Genomic DNA, 26,211 nt, shown 5'->3' with positions numbered 1-26,211 from the left:
TCTAGAGAGCCCCCTCGTGTGGGCCTGCAAAGCAGACTACATATTTCCATGTAAAAGCAGCGCAGCTTGTTTGGTCACTGACTCGATCAGTCTCCCTCCGTGACTGTCTTTTGATGACGGTAACATTATCATGGACGAGGAAAATGGAAATAAACACTGCTGATGCTGGCCTGATCTGATTCACCAACTGCTCTGGTAAATTAATGTAAGGAAACACCTTGCTCTAGCCGCGCTGATGCACTGAGCTGAAACATTGATATGCGCGTACAGTCTACTGTGATCAAACAGAATTAGACTTGAAATAAATCCTTTGTAAAAATGATATTGTGACATAAATTAGATTCAACACTATGGTGTGTTTTTCAAAGCTGTAGCTGCTGGGAGTGTATTGCATCACATTGAGAAGGGCTTTTATGATTCTGATGTTGATTAAAAGTGAAGAGATTAAGTTTCGCAGAGACAGACTTGGAGCAGGGCTGCTGAAATCATGTTTGATAAGAGCTGTACCTAATGACCTTATAAGTCACATAAAGTGGGAATATAGAACTACACTAATATGTATATAAAGCACATGCTTTCTGTTCTGATAGCTGTAGTGAAGTGGAGCTACTTTCACTAATGAACTGTTGGGAACCTTACATAAGAAAATATTCAGGTACACATCCGTCTCAAAGACATTATTACACCACTGTGTATTACTGTAGTCTTTCCCTTAAGGTGGCTGTTGTCGTGTTTGATGCAATATAAAGTGTGCTTCCCAGGTATATTAATGGCTGTCACTTTTTATTCTATATTTGCCTGTGCCTGTCTTGACTCGTTTATTAGTGGACTACTAAAAGTGTTATTTTGCTCTTATTTTCAAAATTTAGTGGCTGTGTACCAGCGAGTACCAGCCTTCACGTTGCTGTTGTGTCAGTTCTTCATATCATTTACCCAGAAAGTCTGTTGTTTTGAAGTTGGGCAAAACTTTCCATAGCCGGGGGAACTGGGGCTGTGTGATATGATCAAAATCTCATATCCTGATATCAGACATTTCTCATCCCGATAATGATGTATAATCACAAAATGGTGCTTGTTCTGTAAATTCTGTGAATCTCGGGTAACTCGACTTGTGTGAAGTGTTTTCAGCTGGGCGTCGTGTACCTGGAGTCGAGTGTCTTGACCAATGCATGAAACTATACATTTTTAGACATAAGTTGTAACAGCCGCCACTTTCTTTGTGAGTCTTTATTACATGGTGTGTTGCGCCACGTAATAATGTTTGAGTTTAAGGTTTAGTTTGAGCACCTGACGGCTCTTTTTTGCTTCTCATTCCTAAACTCTCTCCATACTCTTTCACCTGTCTCTAGCATAGGTGGTAGAAGAGGTTTGTTGTGTTTGAGTCTGTGGTGGTGGCCAGTTTGCGGCATAATTTGCATAGTACAGTTTTCTGGTCCATGTCAGACTTCTCATAACCAAACCTTGTCCATGCTACAGAGGTAGCCCCTCGTTTAGAAATAAGGTGCTCGATTTGTTTTGACTGGTCCTTGTGTATTTTGCGACACCACGAAACAAACGATAATGTGAAACGACAGATGTTTTAATTTTGTCATCCGATATATTTCGTCATATCGCACAGGTCGAACTGTATTTCTCCAGCTGGAAGGCCACTATAACCAGACCCTGCATCACATGGAGAAGTAGTTTATCCTACCAAGTTCAAGTCCATGCACTCTCTACAGAGGCAGCTGCGTATGGCTCCATTACTTTAGCAAAGTATATACTGTATAATTTAATTATATTTTTGACCTTATGTAAACAGGTTTCTTATTCTTAAAAGTGTATGCCACCACTGTGGCATCTACTTAAATCTCTCTGCATTATTTATCATCAAGCAAAAATAAAGAAATAAAAGATCAATATATGTGATCTACTTCTGACACTTTACCCTACTCTGATAAAGATGCACAGAGGGCCTGCTCTCTAGATGCTGAGCAATATGCCGACTCAAGACGAGTACCGAGTCAAAAGCTGTCCGATAGAGAAAAAGAGGAATCTGAGTGGGTTTCTATTCAGCTACATAGGACACACTGCTCATAATGAAATTTCAGCTGGATTTCATTACGGCTTTTCTGCTTTGGAAGACAGGAAAGATGAAGCGAGCAGGGTTTGGGGTGTGACAGTGGGCCACAGACTGGACTCCAAATCACAGTACAAGGTATGCATCACAGAACACAGTGAGCTATTACAGCTTTGAACTAACTCAGTTACTGTGTTGCTGCAAGCAGAATGTACGGTGCTGGTCTTCAGAGAGAGACAGACGCAGGAGGTGAGGGGAGGAGGATGAAGGAGGTGAGAGACCAAGGGAGGAAGCTCCATGTTAAATTATTCATTCTGCCAATAATCCTATTGGAGGATGCAGAGCCCAACAGTCGCTCTGTCTCATCTCTACTTTCAGCCTTCTTTTTCTATACTTGTCCTGAGTTCAGCCACTAGTCAGTATGACTTCTTTGATTCCATACTTCACAGCTTTCCCACCAAGTTGCCCTCACCAGTTTGTCTGTACATATCCACATGTCATTTCCACACGATCATGAGCTCAGCTACCAGGTTCAATCTGAAACAACGGCACGGTGATGTGGCATCAGAGTAAGGATATGATTTGCGATCAGCGAGGTGAGCTAAGGAGTGCATGACGACCCAAGCTCTTTGAAAGGAAGACCGCTTTAATTTTTCCTTTCCTTGCCTGCATTTCCACTTTCAGTCCCGTACTTTTATCCCAGATACTTTCTGCCCTTCTCTGGGGGATTTGTGTAAACTGAACATCAGTTGCTCATGGATGGTGTTAATTATCAGTAACTGTGTTTATGCAGCGCAGATATGAAAAAGAAGCACATGCTCTTCTGTGTGGCATCCCCACATGTGCTGGGCCTGAAAGTCTTTTCAAGGAGAGAAAGCAGAGCCTGTGTGTGCATAGCTGCTGAATGCACCCCTACATGTTCTCTTTATTCTGCATAAAGTCAACATCAAATGAGCACAACTGCAAACCTTCAAGTCGTCGCTTCCCACTCTTGAATGAATGTAAAGAAGTTTGTGTGTGTGTGTGTGTGTGTGTGTGTGTGTGTGTGTGTGTGTTGTTGCTGCATCTCACCTATGTAGACTCTCCGACTGAAGCGCTGCATGACCAGCAGGACGAACACATGAAGAGGAATCAAGTTGATTATGAACACATAACCACCCCAAGCAGAAACCTGTCAAACAACACATTTAATGAGCCCACTTTAATTCAAAGCTTTCATTAATGGAAGGACGGAATCATTTGGATTATGCATGCAGAAAGGCCTGCCTCCACACATACACGGACCGCTACATGGCTAGCTTATCCCTGCTGAATGTGTACAATGCTTTCGACTGTAGCAGATAATCAGTAGAAGTATAACCAGCCCACGAATCCCTAAAGGGTGACTGTGTTTTCGCTCTTATTCACTTCAATAATGAGACGCTTTGCAATAAGGAGGAGGGTGCAAAGCTGCACAGCCCACCTGTGAGCTGTGAAATCATTATGGGCTGCAGCATTACGACTGGCATTTACATTATGCTGCTGGTACAAACCCCTCAGAAGCACAAGCACACAGAAACACATGCACATAAATACACACACACGCTACCCTTTTCAAGCTTTGTTCTATTCGTCTCAAAGTGTCATGTAACTGCCAGGCAGCAAGCGGCTGCCATAGAAGCGGCGTCACAGTTTACGGCACGAGGTGATTCTTCACATTCTGACGTGAATGATGGGCAGGTTAAGGGAACGGTTCCCCCGAGGACATTTTTCATGTCTTTGTCTGATGAAAATGGCTCCCGGTGGTTCAAGTGCAACAAAGTTTGATGGACATCATAACTGCTGCAACAGTTCTGTGAAGGGCACGGCGATCCGCACTGACAGTATTTCAGAGTGACTCTACAATCCACAAGTTGCTCTCCTTTTCAGTTTAAGGTTCAGGGCCCGTCCTTATCAAGTGTCAGAATCACTCTCTCTAAGGAACTGTGCTCAAAGTGAGCATTGGACTACAAATGTTGAAGTTGGGCTAGAGGCTATTTGCTGAACCCCTTCCAATTATTTTCAGCCAGGGGCAGAACATAACAATGACACCGCTAACTAAAAAAAGATACTTTTTATGCGTGTGTGTATTAATAACTATTGTAGGTTACCGTTAAAATTAATAAGCAGCTTAAATCAACTACAAACCAACCATATAACAAACTCTAATACTGTGGAAGACTTCTGGAGAAATTCAGGGTATGCTAAGGCACCCACTGTCATTTGATGAAACTAGCTAACCAGGTAGGTAACAGGATCCAATGAAAGCTAAAAGAGTTAACCAGTGGCACCTGCGTTTAACAGAAGTTAAAAGAAGCCATCATAATCTAAGAGTTATCGCCTGCTACCTTTTATAGTCATATTTTAAAGGTGAACCAAAGTGCTTCGCTTAGGGCTGGATCATGTGACCCTGAATCCTCCCTTAGTTAAGCTGCTGAGGGCTTCCCATGATGCACAGCGTTTCTTCTTCACTCTGTGTTTATACACCACTCTGCATTTAATCATTAGTTGTTATTAATCTCTGATTCTCTTCCACAGTGCATCTTTTGTCCCGTCTCTCTCCCTTCACCCCCAACCGGTCGTGGCAGATGGCTGCCCCTTTTTGAGCCTGGTTCTGCCAGGAGCATCTTCCTGTTAAAGCAGAGTTTTTTCTTCCCACTGTCACCAAGTTCTTGCTCATAAGGCATCTTCTATTGTTGTAGGGTCTTTATCTTATAACATAAAGTGCCTGCTGCTGTTGTGATTTGGTGCTATATAAATACAACTGAATTTGTAATATCCACGATATTTTCTTTTGCACAGTGAGAAGGCTTCAAGACATCCTGTTTATATAAGTCAGAAATGGAAGCACTAAGGCAGCCATGGGACTGGGCCTTTGGTTCAAATTTCCAAACTACTGCACAACAATGAAAAAAAAAAAATTCCTGATTATGCCAAACATTCTCATAAAGCCATACACAAGCACACACACGGAGGTAGGAGGAACAGTAAACAATGACCTTTAACACTTCTGCATTTGCACATTTAGTCCTTACAACATTCATGAATGATTTCCATTATCCTGCCATATTAGAACACAAGTGTTAACAGCAAACTGTCATAATTATAACAAAGGATCTGTGTGTGTTTGTGCGTGTGACTTCTCACCATATAGAAGTAGGAGAGGCAGCATCCGATGGTCCAAAAAACTGATCCAGTCTTCACAGACTTCACCTGCGGTGTACACCAGAGAGCATTAACCCCCCCACACACACACACACACAAATGTAAATCAGAGCCTTCCATTAACTAAGCTGCTCTGCTCGCTGTTTCTTTCCTCGATGATTTTGCTCTACTGCTGCTTGCCCATGATAGTCTGAATTATTCATCACGTTTGCCTCTTTAATGACCCACACACAAAGCAGACCACCGTGTCCTACACATCTTTACCTTGCCCACAGCAGGACACAGCAGCTGCTAACGAGGGCTTAACAAGGCTAACGAGCCCTGACTTAACGAATGCGCAGGTGGGAGCTGCTGCAATTGGCTGCACGGATGATGGAGCCGAACCAATGAGATGTGGTGGATGGAAGAAGAGCAGAGACTGAATGAAAGTTGAGGACAAGTGAACAAGTGGGGAAACAAGATGATGAAGGGGAATGAGAAGCATTCACTGGAGACTATTAGGCTATTCTGTATTTCACTTAGAGCAGATCTACTAAGCCCTCAAAAGCCTGTATGTGTACTTAAGTATGTGTGTGATTTATTCATGGTGCAATTATTTCGGACTTGCCTGAATCCAGGAAATAGAAATCAGGTCTTGTTCTAGTATTCCCGTCTTTCTATTCCACCACTTAACAGTGACTTCAGGGCTTTTTAACAGGGATAAAGGAGTCCTCTGAATCTCAATGGTATGCTTGAAATGTCATGGTGATGGTCTTTAGTAAGAATAACATTAGCCCATATGCCCATGTGGACAAATCGCTGAGGACCAGTGTGAGGAATAATCTGTAGAACCAGTGAGATGCTTAAGCCCTTCTCATCGTGGGACAGATAACACTGCTGGCTTCATCAGTCGGATAAAGCGATGGCATTGTCACCCACACACGAGTCACATGTCGGTGCCTCAGGGCTTCGTTCGGACATTTCTGCAACATTCAACCACAGTTCTAATGCACTGAATGCGGTTAGTTTTCTCTTAACTCACACATTTAATTCTTAAATAGCGACCCTGAGTGACAGCTCCCCTGTCTGAAGTCAACACACTGTTATTGGCAATTTAACAATTCCACCAGTCACTGTGGATGAATCCTGCTGCTGCATCACACTGCGGGGATTTAATCACCTTTAAGTAGCTTGCACCTGCCTCTGCCAATAAATGGCTTTTATTGACCAACATTGGTGGTGAAAAGCTGAAAAATGTGACGCTCAGACTTTGTCCTGTTTAACATGTCTGTTTTTCCATGACGGAGCAGCTTTGAGGCTTCCTCTTACTTGGCGTGAGATAAAATCCTGGCAGTGTGAGACTGAAAACCACCATCTCAGGCCAAAATGTTAACACTTGGCAAGCTCCTTTGCTTTTTTCCTTTTGTCATTGTTATTTAAGGCTTTCTCCAAAACAATCGTGTCTTTCAGTGAGCTGAGTGAGTCGCAGAGCCCCAAGAGAGACGCCCAGGCTTATCTTGCATGCATTTTCAGACTTGTGAGTTCTGAAAGTGATACAAAGTCCATCACAAAGGAAGTGTTGCCACTTGGCTGCCATTGAGATGTTTGAGCAACTATTAAAGTCTAAATGCATGGGCATTGTCACTGAGAAATAAAAACAATATATACAGAGTCCCCAGTGGAACATTAAAAAAATGCCCCAAATTAAGGTTTAAAAATATTTTCTTCTACCACACATGCACAGTTTCAAAGTATTACCCCTTCATTTTCAGATAAATCCATAGCGGCTAAAGAGGTGGAAAGTCTCCACCTAAAGAAAAGCACTTGTTCTATCAATGAGTGAAGGACCTTCAGTGTAAAAGTACACTGGAACCTGTCCATTAAAAGGGAAACAAGCTAAAAGCACATGACTTCTGGACGTTACCTGGGTGACTGTGTTTGCATTCTGTTAACCTAGATCCACACCAAGCAGACACAGGGCAGCGTTTTTGTGCAGCAAATGTTCCCTTGTGTTCACCAGCTAGTTGTTTGTTGGTATAAGACAGTTAGCATTAGGTTTATCAGAGCTTTATGAAGTGAAAGGTGAAAGAGGAAAGACTAGTCTTAACTATATCTGTACTCTCAGGCTAAATGACCCTGCTGGGCCTCTGAATCTCTGTGTCACCTCTCATCCTTACTGTTCCAGCCCATCAAGAGGTGCTCCGCACTTGGAAAAACCATGCCATTCACAGCTGTTGTTGGGAGGGCAAAAAAAATGAGGCTTATGATGTTCTTGCGCACATGCCAGAGAAAATATGGTGAACACAGTAACCAGTGTGAATGAGATGAGTGCAGTTACAACATAGAAATGGTTGTCACTCAGCCAGCAGCAATAACAGCTCGAAAACTGGCGCATTTCTTAGTCACCTGCTCCTAGCAACCAGTAGCAACCAACGGATCAGATTTATCACAGGGCAAATACAACCCCTACTATGGCATGTTTTAATGAGGCATGAATAAAATGGACTTCAATCAGGTCATGAGGCTAGGTCAGTCCTGAGCTGGCTGTTAATTAGTAATCTGGGCAGCAGTACCTCACGTCTTTTGGTTCACTGTTAATGTAAGAATAGTGATTAATGCAGCTTTAAATAAAAGACGTGAGTTGTGCTTCAAAGCCTCACACTCTAATTATTCCCTGTATGAGTGATAAGACTATGGCAAGGCTGAAGGAGTATTCAGGCATACCCAGAGGTAGTAGGTGAACTGCAGGGCGAAGATGGCGATCCCTTCATTGTCAAAGGATCCAGCCACGGAGCGGGAGATGTAGCCAGGAACGATGGCAATGAAGCAGGCTGCCAGCAGTCCTGCCCCCTGGTTCCACAGCTCCCTCGTGAGCAGAAAGGTGGAGATGGAGGTCAGGCCGCTGAACACCGGGGCCAGGAACACGCAGACGTCCCGTATGTGGACAGTGATATGCAGCAGGTTAAGCACATAATGGATCAGGCCTGCTGTGACCATGAGGCCTGGGTACACCTAGAAGGAGGAGGGTTGAAATTTATTCAGAATATCGTAAATCTTTATTTCCAATTCACTCAATGTGTTAAAGCCTTATTTAAAAAAAAACAAAACAGCAATATTTATTAAATAATTCATTTAAGCAACCTGGGTGTGCACATAACTCCTCCTAGGTCATACAGTGTATAGATTTCATTAATTAATGGGTGCACTGGAACCCTCCGCCTCCCACTCTCGCCCAGCTGTGATTGTATCGCTTTCTAAAGATCTCACAAGGGAACGACTGCCCAGCCCTAACGCAGTGTTTCTACAGACTGCACACACACAACACTATAATTGTATAGCTTCAGTAGAACATTTTCTCTTCCCAGTGTCACATTATGCAAAAACACATTCAAGCTGTTGTTTTCTCTGATAATGTGAACGCACTAAAGTGCACTCTGGGGAACAGATTAGCCCATAACCCATACAGAGGGATCACACGTAAGTTATAAATATAGAGAAGAGGAGGAGTCAGGCACTCAGAGATGAGTTGTAATGTAACGACGTGTTAAAAGTGACTCCAGCCAGTCTGTCCTTTAGCAGTTATGAAGACAGATCCACTCTGTGTGTCGTACAAGCTCTTACCTCGCTGCTTCCCCTCGGAGCCGTTTAGCCATCCAGCCATGCTTTAGTTTGTTTGTGTGTGTGTGTGTGTGTGTGTGTGTGTGTGTGTGTGTGTGTGTGTGTGTGTGTGTGTGTAAAAGAGTGTGTAGTTTAAAGTGAGCCGATGATGGAAAATTCATCATGATAAGGTGACTCTTGAGAAATAAGGACAAAGAAAGAGGTGCAGTACAGGCAGAAAGTGCACACAATGCCTCATAACCCTGAGTCAGGCATCTCTGACTCGCACCACACATACAAACACACACATGCACAGAAGACACAAAATACTTACCGTGCCCCCAACTATCCTACCCAGAGGATACCAGGCTCTTTCATCAAACCAGTTGAGGAACTCATAGAAGCCATTTGTGGTGAGGTGGTGAGTCGACCTGTAGTTGAACCTGAAACAATCAACCAGAGACAGAGACAGGACAGTTAGACACCGTCCAGGACCTATGAGAGACAGTTCAAGATCATGGTCTTCCTGACAACGGGGAGCTTCAGTCATTTAGTCCCCCCACTTGGACTGGGGGGAGTAAATGATTCAATCTACTGACTATCAACTAGCAAGAATAGGAATGAATACAGACAAAACTACGGTGTAAAAATAGAAATGCTGCCAACATGACTTTAATGACATTATTTCACAAGGAAACTGCTGAGCTTGGAAGAATGATTTTGATAACTTGGACGACTCTCAGTTTCTATCCCTTGCATTTTAAACATATAACTACCTCCCACTCACTCTCCATGTCATTTTACAATACAAAACACCTCTTCATCTTTGCCAGTTTCTAAACGTTCCTCATTATTCCTGACATGAGGTTCAGTTCCAGTCACGACTAGCAGATCACATAATCATCATTACCTTTGGAGCTCTTTGCAACAACTGAGAAGATAAACAAGCACAGCACGGCTTCCTGTTAGTCTCCTAAATATATAAACCCTCCCCTGCAGGTCCACGTAGCACTCACTGTGGATGACACTTGCCAGGAGTTCAGTTCAGTCACCTCTGGTTTCATATGACTCCCAATCTGCATCGATTGGTTTATTTGTAATGGTGTAAACAAGTAATGGACCACAGCCAAGAGACACCAGTCTAGACATGTATTCAGTACCCACATGTGGACACGTCCAACACCTGTGTTATGTTTTGGGGTTTTCTTCTGGGGCATCTAAAAAGAAATATAGCAATCTATAAATGGGACCTGTGTTTCTGTTTCATCAGGGAGTTAAATGTTTTATGAGCCACTGGCTTTAAGCATTTACACTGTGCATGTCCTCACTGCATCTCTGAAAATATCTTCCATGTTTTTGTAAAGCAAATGGAGACCACAACTTTAACCTCAACATGCTTCCAAACCTTATGTAAGTGAATTAAAAACACATCATTCGCCACAAGGCAGGTCAAGGCTTAAGGTGAGAAGAGGCTTGGAGAGTGGGCGATATTTAATGCACAGAGTGGATTATTTTTTAAATCGACTAAAGTAAAACCTACATTCAAATCAGATGTGATATGAAGTTCCTTAGAGGGCACAACTTAGATGTAGGGTTCAGACTTTTCCTACCATTTCTTACCATTTTAGGTCTGAGAACATCCCGACTTGTTCCTACTGCCTGAAACTTTGCAGTATGCTATAACAGACGCCTATATGTAGGAAAAACTGGCCTTTATTTCAGCATTTAAACAGAGCCGAAACTCAAGAAGTGAAGTCAACAGCTTATTCAGCAATTTTAGCAAAAGTGTGTCGTGTATGCAAAATGCAATGGTCTTTTTCTTCGCCCATGTCCCATCTCTTCATCAACTTTCTTGATATTCAGCTAGGCAGCTTTTGCGCAGTCTTGCTAACAGGCAAAAGATGCTTTTTTTTCCATTTCCACAAACACTACAACAGTAGCTGTAGCTCTGTATTCGACCTATTAACAGTTTGTTGCTGAGAAACCATCAGCACAGGACATCATTACATGGAGCTGAGCACTGCATTTTTATCAAAGTCAGGTCAGATACGTGCCTAGTTTTCCTGCAGACTGCCGGGTGTAACTGTATTTGTATCGGCCCCCGATGGTTTGGCTACACCGTTAACACTCCTATGCAAAACCAATTACTGCTAATTGAAAGGGTTGTTGGGGAAACTGGCAGAAACTTGCCTCATCCACACCTTTACATAGTACTGTGATCTCAGCTGACACCGTAACAGATGCACAGCTTCACTGCAGTTTTTTTCCCCTCTCCAGTGGCTCCAGTCATGCTCATTTGCTAACATTTTCACTTTTACCTTCTTTTTCTTCCCCAGCCTTCTGCCTGTCTGTTGTTTACAGACACTGAGAGTTTAACAGGAGCAATTCAACTACAGCTCGGTCTATAATTAGATGGTTCAGGTAGACAGAGTGCTGCTATTGTACAAATCCTGCACGTAGCTCTTAGTTTTCAAGCTGAGACTACTCAGCAGTTAGTCTGCTTGTCCCCTGAGCCTCTCCAAAGTATTAGAGTGCTCAATACAAACTGTCCCTCCACGAAAAACGGAACTTGATGGAGGGATTGCAGCATATGGCTTGCTCAGCCCCCTTAGGAGTGAGTTCTAGATTGAGAGTACGTGTGCAGGTTTTTATGCTCACTCTTGGAGGCTGATTGGAGAAAACAAAAAAAGCAATGAGAGAAAATGCGCCTGTACACACAACAGAAGTAATCCATCGTGTGTCTGCTGCCCTGGTTCCTCCCTGGTCTGAGAAAATTCCTCTAACTTTCCTCTTACCATTACAGTCTGGGGAAGCCAGCAGTATCCTAAAGCTTTTCAGACAGCCAGTGGATGGGCTAAACACTCACCTCCCACACTCAACTCTCTGGATGATGGGCTCTCAAAACCATTTCCAACCAGGATGTTAGATGAAGCAGAATTCTGTCTCACCCGTGGGATATGGGCTCATTAAAATACAGAAAAGCTTCTTTTTTTTCCACTCTCCAGAAAAGGCACACTAGCCCTTTCTAAATTCAGTCAAGGACATGAAATTAATTCCAGCTACTGTACCAAACAAAAGCTGGTGAATGAGTACAGTCTTTATTTTTTTTTAAATCTTTCTATGCTAAAACTCCAGATTGGTCCCATCCTATTCCAAAGAATACCAGCAACTAAAACTGGTAACTGGTATCACAGACTTCAGAGCTCAACCCAGATAAGAAAATCGGATCCCAGCCACACAGCACTAAATCAGGCAGTTTGGCCTCTTGAACCCCAGAAGTTCACACTAAATGAGTCAACAGGGACTTTTAATGTTCTCTTCTACATGGAAATGAGGTTTTTTTTCTGTATATCAAGGTTTTACATATTCACAGTGTCATTCAGTAAATTAGAGTCTGAGTTGGGGCTTCAATTTCTTGCTCCATGGCACAATCAAGGTTTGCACCTTCAAAACTTAAACACTTCAGGGCTCTAAATTAAAGTAAGCAACCACACCACAGTCTTAAAGGTCAGCCAAGCTGATGGCATTTATGGGAACTAGACAACATTCTCAATTTTGAACAGGAGTGTAAAAATAAAGGGGCAATAGGATGATAGAGTGAGCAGCATAAACTCAGGAGTAATTGACTTGAGTTGCATTACACCGTTTACTCGTTTCCACATATTTCTTCTGTTTACTTTTCTCACCTGAGGTTTTGGGATGTCTGAACAGGCTGATCCTTGCTTAAAACATGCCTCCATTAAATCTATACTTCACAAAGTGAACCACAATACTGCAGATAAAGTCCTACTTATGTCAGGCCCTTCCACATGCCTGGAAGATAAAGTAATAAAGCAAATCTAAGACGTATGACAGCACTATTGGCTGACCGAACTCTGCACATTATTCACTCTTTGCTAATAGCTTTAGGGTAGGGTATACAGAGAATATATTCAGATGCCCATTTGTTCAAATCCACTGAGAAAAACCAATGAGCTGTTTACTTCGCTGTTTTTCCACTTAAATATATTACTCAAGTGGTATATGCATGAGAGATCCAGTACAACATCGAGCCTCAAATCCAGCACTAAGCTTCCATTAGAAGCAGCCTTCTGGGTTAAATACGAACATCTCTTTTCCAGAGTAGAACAAACACTAATCACTCTCAGCCATTCATCATCAGATAATTAAGAGTTGGCTAGAAAAATTATAGTCTGTAAATAATTCAGAGCCAGCAGAAAGCTTTACTGCACTGAGATAAATCTATTTTACCACAGACAACATGTGGTCGCGCTCGGCCCCCGGGGGGCAAAAACTCAAGCAATGAATGAAAAACTATGGTTGGGACAGATTACCATGACAACACCTGTGGCAGCCTGTTGTTGCATGTTTAAAATCATTTATAATGTGATAAAGATCTTTGACTTCAAATAAAAACATCAACATACAAGGTAAACAACCTCAGCACCCTGAAGTGTTCGTGTAGAAACTTCTGCAGGTCATCTGGAAATCGCAGCAAAACACTGTCTGCTTGTAACTTCACAGAAGTACCAAACACATGGTCTGTACATGTATCCATTTATTAGTACAGTGTCTAAGAGTCTCCCATTCAGACATTCTCTTGTCTTTTGTCGTTTATAGGGATTCACTGATTGTGAGAGACCTGCCACTCAGTGTTCTGAAACAGTAATACTGGTGGTAGAAGTACAATTTCCACGAAGAAATGCTTTTCAAATCCTGCGAACGGCACTCAAGTCTGATCTGAGAGATGGCTAATAGCTTGTGTTGTAGGCCACCACCTTTGTTCAAAGATCACTTCTGTTCATGTTCACAGTGGACACAAACGGCGTCCAACTGAACACGCACTTCTCAAGAAATTCAACCCTCATCACTCTCTCAGGACCAACTCTAAGCTGAATACTCCACGAGGGGTTCAATACCCATTTTGAGAACTTAAGCAGCCTCTTAGATGAGAGGTGAAAAGTCATCAGAAACAAAGTAAGTCCAGCTCCCTTCATCTGAAGCACATGAGACTGCCAGGACAGATCATCTGTGGTGTGCTCATTGGCTAATGACTTCTGTTTGACAAGCTATTCAAAACAGGCCTTCATAAACCAGTGAGTGATGTCACAGTAGCTACTGCTAAGAGTGGATGCTGATCATTTTTAGCTTCCTTTGCTTTTTGTTCTTGTTTATTTCTCCTTCTGTTGCAGGGAAACAAAGCTCTTCAAGCCTACATTTTTCAGAATATAGGCAGCACAAATGTGATGTGACAACAGATAAATATTGGCACCGACATCAGTAAATGTCATTTCACTGTCAATATAACAGTATCAGTCAGAGCTGATTTCTGCAGCTGAATCAGAGCCATCGTTTTAGGGCAGAGTGAAGTCAAATATAGGACTCTGCTTTATTATCTCAGAGAACAAGGCCTTTTTCCTCGCTGTGTGCTCTGAAAATTGGCCTGCTGCATCTTTAAACGTGGCAGGCAGCCAAAGTGCAGCCAAAGCGAGGGCAGCGTCCCCTTCTAATGACCCACGACTCGAGGTTTTCCAAGGACAGGCGGCACAGCGGCAGCCTCCGCAGGCTGATCCTGCTCCCCGCTGCTTTCAGATGGTGTGTGGGGGAGCTTGACACAGGAGGACTGAAAAACACACAGCTCTGAGGCGATGACAGGAAGTGACATCAAAGAGATGAACGCGCAGCTGTACACTTCAATCTCTCTCTATCACACACACACAGCAGATGATATACACACATTAAAAAAAAAAAAAAGGCATGCAGGCAAAAATATTTACACAAAAAGGTCCCAGAAGAAATAGTGTTGTGGTGTTGACACGCCAAGTTAAGACTGAAGGATCTGTACAAGGTGCATGAAGGAAACAAAGGCACCAATGTGTGTGTTCTCCATAAAAACATACAATAAACACTCCAAATACTGCATGCTGCCTTGTGTTGCTCTGAACTTGTTATAGTTCAGTTAAACCATGTTTTGTTTTAACCAATAGCAAAGCAGCATTTAAAAGAGCAGCCTCGTTGTCATGTAAGCCAGCCTGAGGCTAGTTTTCCCATTGTGTCATTGCTTCTGAATCAACTTGTTTTCGGCAGATGTGACCCGAGTATGTGTTTAAAATTAAGGTTCCAGTGGGACACTCAGTGAATGACACTTTCCAAACCATCTCTGGTTTCTCCAACCTGCACACTTCAGTCCCAGAGACATGTTCAATCGGCCACACTAAAGCAAATCCATTTAAGAGCAACAGCAGTACACCCCAAAATCTTATATGTATTCCCCAAACCCTCAAGATTTAAATTGACAACAAAAATGAAATGGCTTCTGAAGTGCTGTCATGCATAAAATGCTCGCCGTACAGAGAGGCAGGCAGAGAGGTTTCTCCAGAAGTAACACAGCAGTTTCTACTGGGACTCTCTAATCCTTCACTTTGACTCTGCTTTAATCCAAATAAAGACACCATGCTTTCCTCTTTCCACCAAGTCTTAAAAATCAGGTTACTACACAGAGCAGGAGGTGACTGGTCTAGTTAGAGACAGGGAAATTTACTGAAAGACAACTTCTAAAGTTCAAAACACAGGAAATGAGTATTCATGTCCGTAACTGAGATCGTTCAAATGATTCCATACTAGAATGACTGATGTTATTACAGTGTTACAGCTTCAAGACCTTTGTGTGTGCGTTGCAGGAGTTGTTTGAGTGTACACTCAAGAGATGAGCCAGTGTTCTGTCAGGTTATTTAAGACCCCGTCTGTCTAGGCCTTCCCAGTCTCCGGTCCAGTGCCGGTGTTTGTGCTGTGCCAGCGTCACTGTTTGGGTTATCTTAGTTTGATTTTTGCACCCAGATCATGTCTTGTACGGCTGCCAGCAGATCCACACAGCACGTTACAACACTGATGCAGACTAACACATATATGATGACAGTTTAAGAAATCTAAGGTACCCTTATTCAGTTAGTGGTGTGACTGTTTGTTGTAAACTATGAGTTGGTTGTATCCAACACAACTCCATTCACACTTTATGCCAAATCAGCATCCCCTATTTAAAAAAAGAAAAGTGTAGTAATGTCTAATCAAGAATTACACATTATAGAGTGATGAGCTCATTATAACCACCCACAGATAAAGTAAATAACACTGATTGCCTTGTAACAACTGAGCTAGGCTCTCTAAAGCTTGGAAACAGAAACCAGAAGAGCTGCAGGACTCTAGTGTCAGACCACTTGAACAAAAATTTGCTGAAAGGCTAAATTTTTACATCTTTTTGTCTATTGACAGACAACAAAATCTTGTTTAGCCCAGACTTTTAAAAAACAACAAAAAACAAACAAACAAAAAAGCAACCACAAGACTGAAAATGTCTTGATCTCAGCTTTCACAGGTACTACAGGTCCTTGCCTCGGCAGGTCTCTGTATATTACTAGTGATTTTTTGGGCAGCAACGAACCACATAATAGATAAAGGCAGTCAGAATGGTTTGACTCATTGCTGTGTTACTGATGATGTTTGAACAGGAGGAGGAATGGACCGTCTCCAAACCTGCCTGTTAAAGAGTGTATTAACAAATGCACCTTGTGACTGTTACCAATAAAAGCCTACATTAATTCAAACTGTTCCAACAGGTGAACAGTAAACAGCCACAGAAAGCCTTAAGAACTACAGATTTCTTCTCTCCCCCCAGCTGGAACCAGTAGCCAACAACTGATGGAAGTTTCTATATTTAAAAAAAAAAAAAAAAAAAAAAAAAAAAAGACTATGACTAATTGTGACTACTTCATGCAGTGATTGGCTAGCTGTGTAAAGTGTGCGTAGGAGTATTTCCACAAGGAACTTCCTTAAATTTACTATAGACTTTGCAACACTAATTTGGATAACATCTATAACTTGGAAAAGTAAAATATACTGAACACTACTGTTGAGGCTCAAAATGATGACGCCATAAACTAAAGGGTGAATTAACATTAGCTATGCCAGTGTTTCCCAACCTTTTGGAGCCACGGCACATATTTCACATTAGAAAAAAAAAAAAAAAAAAATCACACGGCACACCACCAAACAAAAATGTCACAAAAAGCATATTGATAATTTTTCCCCAAACACCAGGTATTGGCTTGGTTTGTCCCCAGTAGAGCTGGGCGATATAAGATTTTTTCATATCACGATATGTTTTTTTCATTTCAGGCGATAACGATATATATCACGATATAAGCCAAATAACTATATTTGTAAGATTTAAATGTGCCGTTGCTCACAAGTAAAATGTGAAATAATTAGCAGCTTGTTTTAATTAAAATATTTATTTCCCATAATAAGTTCAACAGGGTAGATGTACTTAAGGAACATGAGACTTCAGTTTCAGATAAATAAAGGCAAATATTGCAAACTACACAAAAGGCAGCCGCTAAAGCGTTTAAGTTTCAAAATAGAACAAACAAAACAGACTACTAAATTGTCAATTCCACTTAGAAACAAAATATTAATTTTAAAAATAAATCTTAGGTCGTTTTACAGAAGAACAGACAAAATTGACTAACTTTTGTCAATATCAAATAAACTGAGAACTAAAAGGAAATTCTCAATCTCTCCTTGTTGTATAGCTTAGCTTTTCAAACAGTTTTAGCAGTTACTTTAGTCTGACAAAAGCCGAACGACGAATTAGCACTTTCAGTCAGAGATTGAGCATGCACCGCTTTATTGTATTTCCAGACTTGCTTTCGGCACAATTTACAGTGCACGCTACTCTGTTTTTTGTCAGACTTGAAATAGCCGAAATACCTTCACACTACGGAACTTCTATGCCCCTTCCGTTCGACAAGCTCTCCGGCATTGGAACCATCATCGGTTTTTTCTTCGGTAACCTTCGCTCACGCTCTCGGTTGATTTTTCTCTAGTCGGCAAACTCATTTCCTTCATTACCCGGGCAGCCCGGCTGCAAAAACAAATACACATGTGCGCCTTGGCACTTGTGCTGTACGTAACAAGTCACGTGACGTGACGCGACGCTGCGGCTGTGATTGGTTCGGCTCTGCGCTACTTAATTTGGATTGGCTGTTCTTTTTTCTTTTCTTTTTTTTTTCCTTTTTTTTTTTTTTTAGAGGACAAGAGAGATGAGGCCTATCGCAATAGTTTAATTTTTCTATCGAGAAAAAGTTATTTCGCAATACATATCGTTATCGTTCTATCGCCCAGCTCTAGTCCCCAGTATACCTTTTTTGCTTTCTTCTGACCACTACTCATGCTAGGGCCTTCATTTGGGTTGGAATTTTCTCCAGTACCCAGGTCAGACTGACTACTTTTTCTTTTCAAATATTTATCTAGTGATTTCATTCTCCACTTTTTCCAGAAAAGATATTTTAAAAGATTCAATATATTTTTCCTTGAAAACTTGTTAATAATAAAGCCAACCTCAAAACTCTTTAGACTAACAGGGAGACAGTGATGTGTAACAGTAAATGCACTGGATTTGACATAAAAAGCTTTAAAGCCCACAACAGCAGGTGATTTGCTAAACTAACAATGACTAAGTTAACAAACTGTTGCAGTCACTGCTCACACAACACGTGCAGGAATGCAAAAGAACCACCAACAGCAGCTTCAGCAGTGAATGAAAACTGAGTAACACCCATCACCAGGTTATCTGCACAGAGCTTCATATCAACCCAAAATATTGACACTTTTCCAAGAGCAAGTCTGGACTCCTGCAAGTTAACTAGCAGAACGTGGACTCAGCAGGAGCCCAAAGCTCAGGTTGTGAGAATTCTCCCTGAAAGGGAGAGGCAGCCACAGTTTCAAAACACTGCTGGAGGCTCAGGTCAGAAGGGCAGCGGGAGAAACCATATCAAGCTCCGTACCATGCTGATGGGTACTCAGCACATGCACTGACATGAGTGGGCAGAGGGTCAGAGGCCCCTGCAGTAAAATAGGAAGTATAAGAGTGCATTCTCTCCACCTATCAAGCCCGTGCTCGTGTTTGTGTATGAGGTCAGACTTCTGTGAATGGTTGATGAGATGGGAGCAGCCAACATGAAAGAAATGGAGCTCTGTTCACTTGCCTCTCCATCTGTTCATAAACTGCAAACAATCCTTTAAATCAGTCTCATCATCGACAAACTCCACTAGCCCCATTTTAAGTAAAACCTAATTTCACAGTCCATGAAGACAAGACACAAGTGTGTGTGGGTGTGTGTCTGTGTGTGTGCTGGGGGTTTCTTATTCTCTTTTTAAACTGTTGCATTGTTCTGAGTCTTGGCGGAGATGTGATCTACCAGGGGAGTGGGAGAGGAGGGGACGGAGGGAGAAGATGAGAAGGAACAGGAAACAGGAAGATGGGACATTAGTTCAAATGAATGTAGAGAGGAGCAGGAGGAGTGCGGAGGAAAGATCCGAGCCAGGCAAGAGGCTACCATTTTCAAATTTTAAATATGCTCTGAATGAACAATTGATAATTCATTCATTATTGATTAATGTGGCAATTATTTTTTCATTTATTTTTGTGATGAAAATAACAAAAAGAGGCCATCAGGATTTCCCACAGCTCAGCATTATAATGAATATAAATTAGTGACCAAAAATGCTGGTAATTAGTTTTCTATTAGCCAAGTCATTCATCAGCACGTTTAAGCCTTAAGAGAGTTAGCATCGTGCAACTTCTCTCATGTGCAGCAGTATTCCAGCCCCTGGAAAAACAGACTTTGAGGCGTTACACTGGCAGGCAGGGATTTATGGTCCCACATGTGCCTGTCCACATACACGATTACAGTCAGCAGAAGTGAGAGGGGGGTTTTCACCCACCCCAAATGCACTCCAGTGGAGTCCTCCAAGATCCTGAATGATGCATGAAAAGCACAGACAGTGGGTGCAGTGGACACTTCACTTCAGCTTTTTGCATGTTAGAACTGCGCTCTCCTCCGCGGCTGGCTAACAGACCAAAAACGGCACAAGCAAGGAATGGCCCACACACCAGTTGTAGTACATACTTTGTACACTGCCTCCATCTGACAACAGACCTCACTGCAGGCAGACGGGTAGTTCCTGGAGTGGAGAGGACAGCGAACGCCACTTCTGCTCAGAATAAATACTTCACTTTTTTGTTTATAAAGACCAAAACAAACAAACAAACCAACCAACCATAATTTAAAGTGAAGTTTAAGTTGGGCTAATAAAGGTGGATTTGAGCAGAAACACACATTGTGCTTGGCTCTTTATTTCAACAGTTGTACATGGGAGGAACTAATTTTATACAATCACTGTAGTGAACCACTGGATATCCATATTGCACAGGAAGAACAGCCACCATCCTGATAAAACTGATAATTGTCCTTTATTATCTCCTTTAATGTGTTTTGTCATGACTGGCAGCAGCGCACTGGGTCCTGTGGGTTGCACCATCTGATTGGGTGTTTGGTCCGAAACAATGTTCAGGTGGGTGGTTACACCCTCAGAGTTTCTGAGTACTGGAAGGCAATCAGTGCTACCAGCTTCACCCATCACCAGCATCAATAAACCAGTGTGTGCTGAAAGAAACACTGGAAAGCTGAAAACACACAGAGCTCTTTCTCTAACAGTCTGACCTGCAAGACACAGATGAGTGTGGATAGTACAGTATGGACTTTTGATTTTCACCTTTTCTTCTGAATGCACCTGTAATGTGGACTACAATAACTAAAAGCCCCCGCCCCCCGCCAAAAAAACCCACTAGCAATTAAGACAACTGGAGAAGAAGAAAAGAAAAAAAAAGGATCATTGATCACTTATTGTGTTTGGTTGGTTGAGCAGGCATGGAGTGTGGAAGTCAGAGGCTAAGAGGAAAAACAAATATGGTGGTTTGAACGCCAAGAGAGGAGAGGGACCTTGCACAAAAGCATAATCAGATCATGTCTCATCAGGTTCCTGAAAATCCTATATTATGGTAAGCGGGGGACAAGCAAGAAGACACAATGAGGATATGAGAATAACTCCACCTGAGCATTATTGGCCAATTAAAAAACAAAAAACACCACAAAAGGTCAGCACAGGTACGAATCGGAGATTACCAAAATCACCCACAAGTTTTCCCTTAATTTAAATAAATCAAGTAAATCAAATGAAACAAATTCCAAACTAAAGCAACCAGTGACCCGATGCTGAGCTTGTAGCGAGGATGCTGCAGACAAGAAAAGAAATCAGAGTGAAAATTACCGTAGGAAATGGTGACCCTCATTCATTGTCTAAATCACCTTCAACAGGCGTGGGGAGGCGGCAGCTGGGGCTCTTTATCATATGGCCAGAAATGAAGCCAGAATTTTACCCCTGGGCCAGCTCTAATAAAAACTTGCTTTAGTTATCAGCCAGGAAAGTACGATCATCGGTTATCTGGTAGCTCGAGCCAAATACTACAGGTTTAAGCTGAGGAGGTGCTTTAGGGCTACAGCCACACTAATGAGTTTTCATAATAATAACAATAGCTTATTTTCAAGGCTAACAGCAGAAATCAAGAGCCCAGAGCCCACCAAATTTTTCCACCACTGGAAGTACATTAGCTTATGACCGCCTGAGGCTGGGTTTATGAATCCTCCTGGTGTCAAAACAGGGATCTTTCACATGTAAGGCAAATACATTGACCCCTAAACCAGAGAAACATTGTGTATGCTGATGAAATTGCATTTATTTCAAAACTGCATATATCATGAGAATTGGCACCGTTATAGAGGCCTTGAAACAGACTTGAGACAAGAAGTTTTTGTTTTATTGTGAATCCCATACCATGGCCTCTTATTATTCTATTATGCTGCTTTTTTCTTCTCCTTTCTTCTTTTTGTTTGCGATGTTTATTTACTTATTTGTAAACAAAAAAATACATGTACAATGTCAAAAATTTAATATAAATATTTGGGGGTACCTGAGAATACACCGCAAACAGATCCAAACAAAAATAAAAAGAAACCCAGCTTGTTAGGGCTACAAGCTGTGCTAAGGATGGAGCATAGACACATGACTCCGTGTTATCACTCTTTACACGAACCCATTCTTGGTATATGACTACCACTGGTTTATTCATCTTTGGTAACTAACTACAGGTGTTTTACCTCATCATCACTGGTCTTTCCTTTCTAACAGCATTTTCTAAACTATGCCACCAAACCTGTGCTTCCTGCACATGTAAATGACTAAGTGAGAAGTGTTTTCAGCCATTCTTATGTTCAGATACTATGAAAATATATTTGAATGCCATCTGGGAAAACCCCTCAACACTAGCAGAGAGGCAGAGCTTGTTACTGCAGGTTTAACTTTAGCTGCAACCGTTTTAATTTAAATGACTTCTGTTATTGCCACTGTGTTCATATTCTCCATTTTGTGACTGAAATCAAGCACACCTCAAAAAAAAAAAAAATCTGACTCAGAAAAGCCATTTGAGTCAGTAGCCTATTTCATGGTCTAATTCTCTGCACTTGGAGTCCATTTCAGAAAGTGATGAGAAAAAAAGAAAGCTTTTTAAAAAGGACTGCGGTCACTGTTCCCTTCATCTCATCATGTAGTCTGATTCCTTACATCAATCTCTACTGATCGTCTGCGTCACAGCTGTCACTTCCTGGAGAAAATCACAGAATCTAGTTTAATGCGGATCTTCCACCTTAATCAAGAGACCTCGGTTTGTATCTGTCCAATAAACCAGAGGAGCTACACTATGAACACGCTCAGGATATCGTTTACACTTAACCAACTGTTAGCATTACGATACGCAGTCACACAAAGGTGGTTATTAGTTAGGTAGGTAAACCCAGGGTTTCCAACTTTACCCACAAGTGCATTTACATGAAGTTTGCGTTACACTACATAACCGTCCCAAAACAAATGAGAGCATGCAGAAATATCTGGAGATTATCTAGTAGCCCTAGCTAGATTATTTACCCACATATCATCCACAAAAAAATTATTTATATATTTATAATTTTTGGAGATTCTGAAAACTAAAAATCTAAAAGCAAGAAAACAAATGTTATTTCAAACCAGGAAATTGGCTTACTTTTCACTTTTATGCTGTGTAAGGATTCAGAAAGGCTGTTTTAGGAACACTTGGATATCACTACACTAGGGCTTAAACAAGGGCATTTCCTGTAGCCAACCGGGAGAAAGCCAGAAATAAAACTGCTCATAATGATCTTGATCTTTTGATGCTCATCAGGGAAAGAAAGACTTTAGATGCCCCCTTAAAAATAGGGATGGGTATCGTTTAGGTTTTATCCGATACCGGTGCCAAACCGGTACTTTTGAAACGGTGCCGGTGCTTAAACGGTGCTCAAACCGGTGCTTAAAGAATGGAGAACACAAAAGTGGTCCAAAAACCTCTCATGTTCAGCTGTTTTTTTTTGTAAAAAGATAACAATGTTAGCCTTTTCTGCAGCTATAGGGCATATATGGTATCACTCTTGGCTGGAAGCAGTGCTTAAACAATGGAAAAAACACAAACTTTGTCCAAAAACCTCTCATGTTTAACTGTTTCCCACTTTTTCTTTGGTCATTTTAGCCTTTTTGGCCAGGGTGAAGGGAGTATCTGCCATCAAACAAGAAGACAGCCGCATGTAACTACTACGGTGTTTGCTAGGTCACTTTACATGCATTAATGTAATAATGTGGTTAGCGTACTCAACGTTAATTACAGACGAACAACATGAAGCTACTCACGCAGAGGAGAACGGCTGCTGCTGCCATCATCATCCGTCATCATTTCTGCTACACTGACAGGGCTAGGGGCCAGGACTCTACTCTTCGGGTTTTTGGGGGATGTTGCTAACTCCGGGTCCAATAACAGGCACCACACCCGCAGTAGATGTGCACGGTGTGAGGTCTCGTAGCACGCTATCAAACACGGCGCATTTCTCGGCTTTAAAAAAAAAACAAAAAAAAAAACGCTATGTGTCGCCAGGTGTTTCATCAGATTTGAGGTGTTACCTCCTTTGACAGTATCACAGTATCAGCTTAAAGCACTTGTTGCAGGCTGCTGAGTTTGCATCTTTTGCTGCGAAGTACAGCCAGACTTTTGATCGCTTTGCCTTGGGCATTTTTAATCTGTAGCTCTGCTCTAAAAGAACGTACGTACCTGGCCCCGCCTACTATCCTCGGAAACGTAAAATGATTGGCTAGAATTGGCTCAGGAAAAAAAAAGCACCGAAATAAAGCACCGAAATGTGCGCTGCTTTTCGGTCTGGTTACTACCGTTTATGTCAGAACCGGTCCCATCATGGCACCGGATACCGGTACCCATCCCTACTTAAAAACTAAATGATCTTATTGTTTGCACACCCTGCTTCACGGAATGTTATCGTTATGATTTTCCAGAGAAATGACGGATGACTTGATCAGTAGGCAGTGACTGAATATAACATGAAGTTCCCTCACTCAGCCACTAATCTTGCTTCCTAGTCCGAGCTCAGGGTCCCGGATGAGTTTGATCACAAAACAGCTTCCTTTAACTTGGACTGAAATTGTCAGGTTTTGCCCTTTAAAAAAATAATCATAACCTAGCAGTCACAGCTCTGACATGCATAAGAAAATTAAATAAAAAAAATAATCCCCAGTTCATTCATTTAGCATTTCACAGCCACTGGTTCAACCTGGTCTAAACATTCTTAGAACAGAACAAAAATTAAACAAATGCTCAACACATCTTCAACATAGGCCTCCTCTACAATACAATCTACAGATCATGGCACAGTTACTTACAGGGTGAAAATGGGTCATTCTTTCAGTCTCGTTAATTATTCTTTTTAATTGGTCATTTCTATTTTTTCCTTTATCTTCATCATTTTGAATCATGTGTAAAATTGGGCTATCGTTAATGTATGATTTGGGCTGGAGGAAGATTCATCGCCAGTTCACTTTAATTAGGATGTGTGCATCTTTAACTCGTATGACACGAAAGAAAACAGCCGAGATAACTAAGGCATCGTCGGTAACACCGATGAAAACAAAGGAGGACTTCCTGTACACAGAAGAGTGGATTAGTAAAACTGTTTCGCTCTCTCAGTACTACCATTATCACTTAAATACAAACAGTCTAAAAGCTAAAATAAATAAATAAAAGCTTAATCCAGCGCTTTATAAATGTTGCAGCGTTTTCACCAGTGGATTACAGCCTGGCAGCCTGCCCAGTTTAATTTAACACCTCCCCGTGTCTAACCATCAGGAGACTGATTCTGTTTTTCAAAATTACATTTTAAGCTACAGCCATTTAGTTAGCTAACGTACCTTATTGACCAAGCTTTTTTTTTTTTATCAAAAAGAAAGAACCACTTGTGTTCACTGATTACAGTGAGTGTCGATCTCTCAACGCCAGGCAGAAAAATTAAGCTAAAGGTTATTCAGGGTTCTCTGCCCCTGTTTTGTCAAATAAACACAGTGGTTTCAACAAAACTGGTCTGTGAGCATATTTCATAAATCCAGTGGGAGTTTTTCATGTGAGGAAAAAGAACATTTCTATAGAACAGTTTGAGAAGGAGGCCCAATGTGTAAAGGTTTTGGACCCAGATTGCTTTGGGTGCACAGTGAAGCTGAACTAGTCTTCATTTCCAGAACAGAAAAGTATCCTAAATCCTATGAAAGAGAGGACGGCACAATGTGTGATCTGCTAAGCAGACTAACAAAGCTGTGGCTTCCTTTCCATGTCTTTATTCTCCTCAATGTGCAGTTGCTCATCTTCAAGGACTTCAGCATGTGCGGCTGACTATAACTTTAAAGAGCTGAGGAGAAAATATTTTTCATAGGAATCAGTAAGACTGGGATTAACAGCCGAGTAATACTTCTTCAAAAACAGGTGATATGACACAAAATGACACCAAGTTTAAGTTAACAGGCCCTTGAAGAAAGTAAGTTGGCGAGGGCAACACATTAGCCTCCCAGAAGAGCATTCTTTGCTGATTGATTTCACTTTGAGACCCAACAACACCCTAAAATGACCTCTCTCCTGGACAGGGAGTCTATCAAATATGTATAAAGGAAATGTGCATTTCTGGAGTTTTGGAGCAGGCTGTAGAGCCTGCTGCAGTAGCAGCGAGGAGGTGGGTGTTCAAACTGACCTGTGCAACTTGTACTGTGTTTGAAACATGAATTCAGTACATATGAACACAAATGCAAATCCACTATGGCAAAATTTCTATAATTATGATGAAAGCCGAGTTCACAGGTTGGTTGGAGCTCTTGTTTTCAGCGGTGCTGGTTGGTCAGCGTGAAGCACAAAAAGCCCAACGCCATCGTTCAGCCCATTGCAGTCCTGATGATTATTTAATGAGGAGTTGCTTTGCCTTTCCAACCAGCTGCTCAGCACTTCAGGAACAGATCGGAGGAGATGAAACAGAGCAGCGCACTCTCTTTCACTGCACGCAGGGAGCAGTTATTCACACCGTCATAAGACGATCAGCCACACCCTA

At 41.8% G+C, this 26,211-nt stretch overlaps 1 protein-coding gene across 1 annotated transcript in view; it reads right to left on the bottom strand.

The window, feature by feature from the left end:
* Window positions 1-26,211, bottom strand: part of LOC100702212 (dolichyl-diphosphooligosaccharide--protein glycosyltransferase subunit STT3B) — a 77,026-nt gene that overhangs the window by 23,837 nt on the left and 26,978 nt on the right. Inside the window, exons 2-5 of the mRNA XM_003453839.5 lie at window positions 9,153-9,261; window positions 7,946-8,233; window positions 5,225-5,290; window positions 3,131-3,230 (exon numbers count right to left, since the gene is read on the bottom strand). Coding sequence (XP_003453887.1) covers window positions 3,131-3,230; window positions 5,225-5,290; window positions 7,946-8,233; window positions 9,153-9,261 — 563 coding nt within the window. The remainder of the gene's footprint in view (window positions 1-3,130; window positions 3,231-5,224; window positions 5,291-7,945; window positions 8,234-9,152; window positions 9,262-26,211) is intronic.

Source organism: Oreochromis niloticus, linkage group LG11 (genome assembly GCF_001858045.2).
Source record: "Oreochromis niloticus isolate F11D_XX linkage group LG11, O_niloticus_UMD_NMBU, whole genome shotgun sequence".
NCBI lineage: Eukaryota > Metazoa > Chordata > Actinopteri > Cichliformes > Cichlidae > Oreochromis > Oreochromis niloticus.
The sequence above is the reverse complement of the archived record's forward strand: the minus strand, read 5'-3'. Positions and strand labels throughout refer to the sequence as shown.